Raw genomic sequence first — 10763 nt, 5'->3', positions numbered from 1 at the left:
ACTCTTTCCACAGCTTGTTTTACATGATTTGGAGACCTCTCTTCTGTTCCAATGGATCCCTAGAGCCAGTCTCCCTCACCCTTTTATGTCAGTATTTCACCTTCTTGTTTATTCTCATTATTCTGTAAGACTTCGCATAGTTCTTTATACGTTTCCATAAGAAAGACTGTTGTCTTGGAGGGTGTGCTGTGCCTCTCAATGTGACCAATATTCTGTGACCTGCTCCATTTTCCCATTTGCCTAAACTTGTCTGGTTTTGTGCAGTGTTCTCACCGAGGCAAAGTCTGTGACTTTGTTAATCTAGTGCAGGGCTTGGCAGAGCACACTGAGGTACTTAGGGGCTATTACATGAATAAACTAAGATCAGTTTTCAGATAATGTCAATCTGCTGTGCTTAGAAAGCGGAAAAAGGAAAGTGAGAAATGTCTTCACAGCTCTTTTGGAAGAGAGGAGAGTTTGTTGGTTGATTTCAGAAGCTGGAGTGTGTCAAAAGAAAGTAACTTGTTGCGCAACACTGATCATGATCGTAGAATCATAGAATGGTTTGGGTTGGAGGGGACCTTAAAGATCATCTAGTTCCAACCCCTGCCATGGACAGTGACACTGCCCACTAGACCAGGTTGCTCAAAGCCCCATCCAGCCTCGCCTTGAACTCTTCCAGGGAGGGGACATCCACAACTTTCTTGGTCAATATATTCCAGTCTCACCGCTGTCACACTAAATAAGTTCTTCATGAAAATGAATGCATAACAGGGGTTGGAAAAAGTGGAGAGAGGAGAGTATCAAGGTGGGATTCAACCACTGTGTTGCTCCATCCCTTCCTTTCACAGGGTTGTTAATCTGGAATGACAGCTGTCACCATGCATCATAAGAGGCATTGTCAAGAAGTGTTAGATGGAGTTCTTCAAAGTTACCTCAGTGTTAAACAGTGTGTTGCTGCTGCTGAAAACCATCCATAACTCTGTGGACTGGTTAGACTGGCTTTAAAACCTAGAATAATTTGGAACAGTTTGTGTGGATCTAAGTGGGAATGGCAGGGATGTCAGGTCAATCAGCAAAGTCAGATTCCAAAGGAGTAAAATGACCAGCTGAGGGCCAGCATTTCTTGTTATCTTGGAACAGCTGAATCCTTGTGATGAGTCTGGGGATTAGAGGTGATAAACATCACAATGTGCAGCCTTAGAGTACATACCCTGTTTCCCTGGGCACCCACACCTGGGTTTCTTTTCTACCTGCATGATGATAAAAATCTCAGAAAGTTCAGGGCTAATTACTGGGTTCACTGATCACTCTCATTTGTATGTTGCCTTCCCTCCCAAAGGGAGTCTAAAGTAGATTACAGACAATAGTGCTGCCACCAGGTAGCTTGACCCAAAGGTCAAAGAGGCAGCAAGCAGAGGCTCTGTACAGCACAATGAGGAGGAGATTTTGGCAGAAATTATCAAAACAAGCATTTTAGAGTTATATTTGCCAAGAGATTCTGGATTTCCAAGGAAAGATACAATTTTAAAGCTCTTCTCTGAATGATCCACACACAGCTAGCTAAAGGGATCCAGGCCACGGGTCCAGTGAATATTTCATCACAGTTAGCAGGGAGAGAGCTGGACTCTCATGTTTGTGAGTTCAGACTCAGGGAGGGTTGAAAGAAAGCAATGTCCTCTCTCCTGAATTAATATTTAGACAATGCTACCTTTTTTAAAAAAAAAATTTCAGAAATACTTCTATTTTTGTTTCTGCATTTCCCAGAAAGCTTTGGGAGTAAATCCTCCAGAAACTGAAACACCGTTTTTAGCCCTTGCTGTACAGTTGCTTCTCTTGGCAGAGCTGGGCTCACTGTTCTTGAGCTTCTGATTACAGGATATGTATTTTTCTTTTTTAATTCCTTGGTGTGTCTTTACTTAAATTACCTCCTTCCTTGCCAGCGATGGAGTTTGGGTTCCACCACAAAGTAATTACTAGCGCTGAAGATGTACATACTTCTTAAAGTTACTGAGCTTGTGCTCGGTGCGTGTGTGGTCTTAACAGCAAGGGCAGGCAGCAGCACAGGGGCTGACAACCCACTCTTGTTTTTATTACCTGTTTGCTGCTGAACTCTGTTGACATTTCACTAGCATGATATGTTCAGGTGTGTAAGGGTCTTGTGTCAGCCTTGCAGACTGTTGGTGGCCAAACCACAGCACTGTGACTGCCTCCCACAGTGCTGATGCAGCATGCAGTTAATTTGAAGCTCTACTGCTGTTTACTAGTCACACTGTGAAATGTGCTTGCTCTGTGCTTTAATTTGTATATGCAGTAAATGCGCTATATGGAGGCAGGAGAAGGCTTTGAAAGAAAGATCAATGCTCTTTTGTCTTATGTATATTTGGCCTCAGATTCCAGCTGCTTAATTTATGGAGCTGTGGCAGAGGACTGTGCTGTATGCTGTTGGGATGTAGTACAGCTGGGCTAGGGTACAGCTGGTGTAGGGTACTCTCCTGCAAGAGAAAAGAACTGATGACTGAATTCTAGCAATAGGGGTGGTAATTTTTTTAAGGTAGATTTACAACTCCCAGAAATGCATTTGTTGGTTGTTGTTGTTTTTTTTTGTTTTTAAGTGAGCTTCTTAATAGCCTTGTGAAAACGTTTTAAATGTTGAGTCTTTCCAAGTTCTCAATCCTCCATCACACTTTAGACCTGGGAGAATAATCCTAACAGAGGCTGCCTCAGAAATGGAAATGGGGAGCTACCGATTCACCATGCCAACCTTCTTCCAATTCTTGACAGTGCAAGGCAAATTTTGTCCAGTTAAAAGTTTCATGGCTTTCTACTGATTAATGTGCTTGCAGTAAGTGGGGCTAGGGGACAATTCTCCCAACATGTGATGCACTCTTCTTTGCTGCCATTCAAAATATGCATCCTGTGTCATGACTTCCAGAGATGCTGGGGAAGAAATTAACATGTTCACCGCAGCACTGATGCACCTGTGAAATCATCAAAGCCTTTATCCACTTTTATACTTACTAAAAAACTCCTCAGAGTAAAAAATTTCAAGTTGAGAGCGTGAAAAATCCTTTGTCCTTAGAATTATAATATCACCTGCCTATTTGATGACTGCAAGCAGTAGAAGGAGCAGAAATCTGGTTGAATGCTGTCTCTACAAGGAGGAATAGAACCGAGTCAGCAGGCATTAGCATGTGTAGGACATGGTTCCCTGGCTGCTTTACTCAATGACTTGTTTAGTCTTGTTCTGCTATGTGTTAGCAGCTTTCAGCAATGTACAGTGATTAGGTGCTGTGTCTTTCCTCGCTGCTCCTCTCTGTATCCTGGGGCTAGGATTAGGTTACAGCCCTGGAATGGCATGGTTGTCTGCATTGACTGAGAGCTGAATAGTACGGGCAGAGTTTTGTTGATAGACTGAAATGCTTTCTGTGTTTGTTTCCCTTTGCTGGAGGAGGGATGACATTCTTTTCATTTGTAGTGTTTCTGTCTCTGACCTAAACTTGTGGTGTCCAATTTCCTTCCCTGGCAGGTGATCTGGAAAATGAGGAATGGTGTCTGGGTACTGAGCTGACTGCAGCATCAATAAAGACTGAGCCAGCGTTGTGTGAGACATCAGGCCTTGCTCCCTCAGTGAGTCTCACTGTGACGGCCACATCACTGGAAGGAGAACAACCTGAGCTACAGACGGATGCCCTGGTACATGGAGACTCTGTTCTCCTCTCTGTGCAGTTAGTTATAGATTCTCCTAAGACTTTGCATAACAGTGTAGCCTCCTTGGTGCCAAAGGTAGTCAATTCAGGGTGCACACTGCGGTCTGCTTGAATGTGTTTTAATGTTTGTTGGTGTCCCACTGCTACCATAAGAGCTTGTGTTCCAAAACATTTATCTGCATCTTCATGTCCTAATGGTTGGATGCACAATTTTCTCTTCTATGCTCACTCCAAAGCCTGGGGCTCATGTGTTTTTAAGAATATTTACACAGTTTCTAATGAACCTGTCTCACCTGAACTGATTTACCTATTTGTCCTATCATGCCTGTGACAAGCTAAGTGTCTTTCATAATAACTTGCTTTAGTGCTGCTGTGCCTTCCTCTAATTAGAAAAAGACTCCTTGTATCAGACAACTGGAGTTTCCTCTTAGCCTGCTAAGTCATTTTTGCCAGATCTTTGAAGCCTTTACATTAGAGTAAGCTGCTGCTTCCACACCATCCTGCCTTGTGAGGAGCATTTGTGATGCCTTTCTGACCACAGTTGGAGCAACCAGTGGGCATTCATTTGGCTGTGGTTAAGGAGAATGAATTGCAGCAGCTGATGGCCCACCAGAGTCCCCTGTCATGGAGGAAGAAGCATGACTGTTCTCAGTCCCCAGGGTGCAATGTCACTCCAGGCTGGGTGGAGTTAGTATATGCTGAAAATAAATGTTTCCACTTGGATGTGAATCAGAAATATCTGCAACAGAAATTAATTTATGAGAAACTGAAAAAAATTCAGCCCAAGTTTCCCATAATCTTCCTCTAGTCTGACTGTGTTGTCCCTAGTACATAGTCCTGCTTGGAATGCCATAATTTGCCAGTAGTGTATTTGGACTAACTGGTGGCTCGTTACGGTTGCACAGATTAGTTACATAGACTATTGAGAGAGATTTTGGCTGCAATGAGCATGCTGATGTGCCAGACTGACTTCCTCAAGCCTGGGACTGCAGCTTTCAGGCAGACTCTGGACAACAGCTTGACAGCCTGGTGCCCCAGACATGTTAACATGGCAAGCCAGAGCTCTTCCAAACTTTGACCAGCTGTAACTGTCTCTTTTTCTGCTTCTCTCCACTGAGATGAACTTGTGTCTGATAATGTGGTGCTCAGTGACTAGCACCTTGCCCTTGCTCCCAGGTGACAATAGCCTTGAACAGGCTCTCCCCCACTGCAGGGAGTGTTTCTGTCTCTGCTCAAACAGACTGTGCAGTCCGGCAAATCCTAATGGCAGCTCTGTTGCTAAGAGAAGTAATTTGAGTGGGCTGCATGCTAGCTTTCAGTCTGAAATGTCATCTCTGAGGCGTAATCCTTTATTTAGCTAAATATAGTAGTAAGAAAAGCCACAGTGGGAGTAGTCAGGGCAGTATTCTCTGTAGCCTGGTTTAGAAAACTGTGTGAAGCAGTTAAAGCTTTGCCTGTAGCAGAGCAGGAGGAGAGGGAATGTCTCCATTTATGGAGAAGTCATCTTTGTATCCTTCTCTTAAGATTTTTAAGATGTGTGCTTTGGGTTTTCATGCTGTGAATTTCTTTTTCCTAGATGAAACCACTGAGCCAGAAAGTTATTCCAGAGATTAAATTGGAGCCCCATGAAGTGGATCAGTTCCTGAACCTCTCTTCTAAGGAAGGTCTGTTAATTACTGACCCAAAATGCAGGGGGAAGTGACCATAATGCACAATAAATGTACTTTACCTTGATTAAATATTTGGCTTCCTTGTTCACCATATTAATGTTCAGGCTGAAGCTGTTGCCTTCTAGGGATTCAACTCAGGCTGCAAAAGAGCCAGCCTCTCTTTGACCCATTTGTGTGTTTCCTTTTTGGGTTTTCTCCTTGCTTATCACAAAGAGAATTATTCCTTTTTTGTCTGTAGCATATTAATAATTGTACAGTTGCTGAAGGGAGCTTGAATTCTTAAATACAGGACTATTTAGGCTACAAATCAATTTGTGTGGACTTCACTAAGTCACAGAAAACATGAAGAGCTAAAGTGGAAACGTTACCATTTTAACTTCCTATACAAAAGTAAGGATATGAGTTTATATGAAATTAAAAGTTAGGTAGATCTGTTTGGAGCATGTTAGTTTTAGATTTTAAGAATGACCAGGATCCCTTTCTACTAATTAGGAAATGAGGAAGGAGGAGCAAGGTTCCCTGCCCTGGTAGTTAAACACAGTTTTGTGGTGCATAATCTGTCAACCTAAGGAAAGTTTGAAAGAGCCTAATATTTGAGCTGAAATTTGAGCAGATAACTGCATCTCAGTTAGGAATACTTGATATTCTGTAAGTTAATTAATTTATGTTGGTAGGTAGAATTGCACTATGGGGAGAAGCAAGTGATGTAGCAGGTGGAAAAAGGGAGGCTGTATCTCAACCCAGAGCATAGATTTGATTGCTCAATTTATGAGACTAGGACCTATGCTGTTTTTCAAGTGTGTATCTTCTGGCAGCTGCTAGAGTTAAGATGCTAGATGAGAAGAGGTAATATATAATAGCCTTTTTTGTTACTGTTTTTTCTTCCTTGCTCCCCCACTGCCCATTTGATCTTTTCAACTCAAATTTGCAAAATATAACAGAAGTGGAAGGTGTCAATAGCTGAATAGCCCTGTATCTTCCTACTCCCAATTTTCATTCCTGTAAATTTATCTCAGAGAAAAAAAGAAATATATGATTGGATATGGTTGTTTTGGACATCTGCTAAATTGTCCATGTTATATGTGTAGGTGAGACGTTGTCCTGCTTCTTTTGGTCCAGACTGATTTGTTCATAAACAGCACTTTGCTTGCCAATTCTACCAAAGGTTCTTCTGGATACAAGTGCAGTACAAGTTAGCTTATGGCCCTGGATAGCACAGTGTGAAAGAGGTTCCTGTGGTGGTTGCCTCTGCCACTCCTGCTCCATGAGTACATTAAAGCCTGTGCTGTCACTAGGTTTTCACTTCCTCCCAGTCGTGCCAAACCAGGTCCTTAAGGGACAGAATATTACTCTCCTCGCTGTTCATGTAACACCTGGGACATGATCCCTTCTATTGAAAAATGCAGGTGATTTATTTAATCCACAGTAACATTAGGAAAGACTACTGGTTTTGGAGAGAAAGCACACTGGCTCAGAGCCCCTCTGTTAATGCAGGTTCCCAGGAACAGGGAACTTTTACAGGAGAGTTACACTTAAACCTCAAAGCATTTGGAGAAGAAGCTTAAGTGTAGGTAGAAATAACTGGAGCATATGTGCAGAGCTCTGTTTTGTCTGTTGAACCTAAAGATAACTGCTGCTTTTCATTCCTCCTTTGGAGACCTGCATGCTCTGAAAATCTTAAGTTGACACTTTTGCTTGTTCAATTTTTTTTTAGCAGACAGACCTAGTCTTGGAAATGGGGGTGGAGTGTGGTGGTGGCTCTAGGCCTCAAACCCTTTTGTTCTATGTCTCTTTTGCCATTAGCAGTGGATCCTCTGCATTTGCCTCCAACCCCTCCCAGCAGCCATGGCAGTGACTCTGAAGGAGGGCAGAGCCCAGCTAGATCACTCCCTCCTTCAAGCCCAATCCAGCTACAGGCCACAGCCAAAGTGACATCACGTGCAGCTTCAGCGCTCTCCAATTCCCCTCTTCTGACTGCACCACATGTAAGTTGTCTTGCTTTTTCCAGCATCTACCTATCTGTCACTCTTTTTTTTTCTATTTTCAGGTTTTGCCATGGATTTGCCAACTTCCTGTTGTTTTTTGGTTGAATCCATCTCTAGTCAAAACTGCAGATCCAGTAATTCTTGCTCACTGGTCTGTACTTTTCCCACAGAGAACAGCATGTGCCTCTCTAAGTTTAGACAGCATTCAACAGTGTAATTAGGTTTCTCCTACTATGGATTGTGTTCTGCATTAGGACCCAGTCCTGCTGGGTTAACCTGTCCCTGGTAGATCTGCATCTGACTTCTTCTCTTGTCAAAAGCAAGTGGTGATCTTTAGGGAGGGACTTTCAGTAGCACTTCTCATTCTCATTTGTTTCGTTCCATGTTTGAACCAAGGGAAGTTTTACTGTTGGCCTCAGTGTGTACAGAGCTTGTCTGAGAACAACTGCTTCAAGGGAATCCTCTCCCAGAGTTTCACTTTCTGAATGGAAGCTATCGAGAAGGTCTTCCACTTCCACACACTCCCAATTGCAAGAGGCTGCTGTGTTAGAAGGCAGAGTCCTCTCTGAAGTGGGAGAGCTGCTCCCTCTCTTCCCTAACACCCTTTTCATTTCTATGACACTTGCAGAAATTACAGGGGACTGGCCCCCTCATCCTGACAGAGGAGGAGAAGAGAACGCTGATAGCAGAGGGGTACCCAATCCCTACTAAACTGCCCTTGACAAAAGCAGAGGAGAAAGTGCTGAAGAAAATACGCAGGAAAATAAAGAACAAGGTAAATGTTAGTTAACTTTGCTGTGTAATTCCTACTCATCCTTCCTTTCAAAAAATGTTGCACCAATTCTGCAGTAATGGTCTGTAGTACTGTTGAATACTGTAAGTTATCTTTCAACTAAATGTTTTTCTTCGCTCCTAAACATATCCATCAATTTTTTTGTCACTGTGACAATGTGCCCCTGTCTAGGTATTTACCTGAACTCACAAACAATAGAGTATTTAGCAAGCAGGGTATCAAGTTGCTGTTGCATGGCTCCATTTTAAGTACAGTACAATCCTACCTTTCTGGTAGGCAAAGACCTCTGTATTTTTTCCATGGTGATGAAGATTTCTTTTCCACTGTTTCATGTTTTCAGACCTGACTGGGTATTTCAGTGCCCTAGTCTTGATCACTGAATTCCGTGACCTTTAAATGAATGATTGGTACCAAGGCTGTGAAATGCCCTACAGGTCTTTCCTTTCTTCCAGCATGGGGAAGAGCCTAATGACAAGAAGGAAGACATTTTTTTTCAGACCTGGAGAGCTATCTTGTTCTAGAGGACATTAGGACATCTTTGAAGATTAATGCATTCTGTTACTGGTTTTGCAGATAGAGGTGTAAACTTTCCCCCACTGAATTGGAATTTGGTCTTGTAGTATTTTTTTTTTTTCAAAATTTTTGGAAGTGAACTTGTACTACTTTCATATAATCAGAGTCATTTATATTGGAGGGAATTTCTGGAGGTCCTTTGGTCTGACTCCTTATTTTGAAAGCAGGGTCATCTTAGGACAAGTTGCTCAGGGACTTGTCCAGTCATGTTTTAGTATCTCAAAAGATGGTAAGTCCCCAGCATCGCTGAAAGACCTGTTCCCAGGTCAGGCCACTCTTGTAATAAAAACAAATCAATATAATTTTTAATGTCTAATTGGAATTTCCCTTGTTGTAACTTGCATTTGATGCCTCCTGCCATTTTTCTGCATCCCTTTAAGGAGACTCTGACATTGTCTTCACCATGCGAGATACTTGAAGACAGCAATAGGATTCCCTCCTTAGCCTTTTGTTCTTAAATCTGAACAAATCCAGCTTTATCCACCTTTCCTGATACACCATTTGCTCCAGCTTGCTTTTTATAGCAGTGGTCCTCCTCTGGGCTGCTTCTGTACATCCAAAGTATTTGTTTCAGAGCCACAAACTATACGCTGTACTCACTGTGGTCTTGCAGGTGCAGAACAGACCTGCTAGCTACAGTCTTGTTAATGCAGACCTGGATAAGGTTGGCCACCTTTGCTACAGGGGTGTATTGCTGACTTATGTTTGACTTTGTTGCTCATCAGGACATGCAAGTCTTTTTCTACAAAGCTGCTTTCTATCACATGCATGGGCTTTTCCTCTTCCAGATACATGGCACTGTTCTGGGATCATGTTTTAGTATTTGTCCTAAGATATTCTGTCCATATGAAGCTGATTTACTTTTTAAGGTTAGTTCTGTAAGAGCAGGGAATGATCTTTTCCCTGCTGAGAGGAGCAGTCTTGCTTCAGGATGTGGAAACAGACCAAGTCAGTGCCTTGTTTGCCAGAAATAGAAATGAGAACAGCGACGAGGCTTGAATCTAATACCATCAGGGCTTTACCAGTTTCTTAATTAATCTCTGATGCTTTTTATTCTATGCAAATATTTGTTGTTTTTCTTCCTTTTTCCTTAGATCTCTGCTCAGGAAAGTAGAAGAAAAAAGAAAGAATACATGGACAGTCTGGAAAAAAAGTAAGCCAGCCTCCTTCCTGTTCCAAGCAGGCCAAATAGCACTAGTTGCTGGACTGGGAATGGATCCAGCTGTTGATGCTGGGACTGTTTTGTGCACAGAGTGCCAGCTGCCATCTCGTGGTTATGACTGAGAAAAGGCCCTTCTGGATTCTGCTTGTACATGTACTGAGGTGCTGCATTTGCAACTGTATCTACCTCTAGCACCTTGCTAACTTGCCAACAAAGATTTCAAACCTTAAATAAGGCAAGACCCATCCGCTGTCAGGCTCCCCCTCATACAACTCTGTTGGCTAGTGGGTAGGCAGTGCCTAGGGAAAGGTGGATTCAGAGTGGATATGTTCTGTCTTCTAGTGCAGATGGAGACAGAAATAGGAAGTAAGTGAGTCAAGACTGCCTGGGAAAATAAGCAGGTCTCAGGAACACAGCATGTGACCCATCAACTTCCTTTAGTGAGAAGGAGCCAAACCCCCAGTTAGTGATTTATATCCCAAATTAATCTTTCTTCCAACAGTAAGTTATCTGGTATTTCTCTTATGCACTTCACCAAATGTATCTGTTAAACCCCTTGTACCATCTTTGGTGATAACCTTGATGTAATTTCCTTTTTTTCTTCTAGCTCTTAGTAAATGAGTCTTGCTTTCTTAGAGTTACTCTTGTGAAATTCCACCATACGTATACAGACATCAAAGCTATTTCCCTTTCCCTTTTTCCTTCTTGAAGCTGGTCATGTTTGTCTTTTTAGGTGTTCCATATTTTTACTTGGTCCTCTTAATGTGGCATGTCATATGATGACCTGCTTTAAGTTTGGGGGTTTCTAGAGGCAGTGTAAAAATGAGCACTCTCTTGGAAATCAATCCTCCTGGCTTATTAACCTCCCTAAACTTTAAACTTGAGGATCTG

The 10763-nt window shown here is 42.5% G+C and overlaps 1 protein-coding gene across 1 annotated transcript in view; it reads left to right on the top strand.

Annotated features, from left to right (window-relative positions):
- CREB3L2 (cAMP responsive element binding protein 3-like 2) overlaps window positions 1-10763 on the top strand; it is a 49415-nt gene that overhangs the window by 11729 nt on the left and 26923 nt on the right. Inside the window, exons 2-6 of the mRNA XM_010008209.1 lie at window positions 3509-3675; window positions 5266-5353; window positions 7163-7344; window positions 7973-8119; window positions 9805-9863. Coding sequence (XP_010006511.1) covers window positions 3509-3675; window positions 5266-5353; window positions 7163-7344; window positions 7973-8119; window positions 9805-9863 — 643 coding nt within the window. The remainder of the gene's footprint in view (window positions 1-3508; window positions 3676-5265; window positions 5354-7162; window positions 7345-7972; window positions 8120-9804; window positions 9864-10763) is intronic.

The sequence above is a fragment of the Chaetura pelagica genome, unplaced genomic scaffold, assembly GCF_000747805.2.
Source record: "Chaetura pelagica isolate M959 unplaced genomic scaffold, ChaPel_1.0 scaffold92, whole genome shotgun sequence".
Taxonomy (NCBI): domain Eukaryota; kingdom Metazoa; phylum Chordata; class Aves; order Apodiformes; family Apodidae; genus Chaetura; species Chaetura pelagica.
Note: the sequence above shows the minus strand (reverse complement) of the source record. Positions and strands in the feature narration are given on the sequence as shown.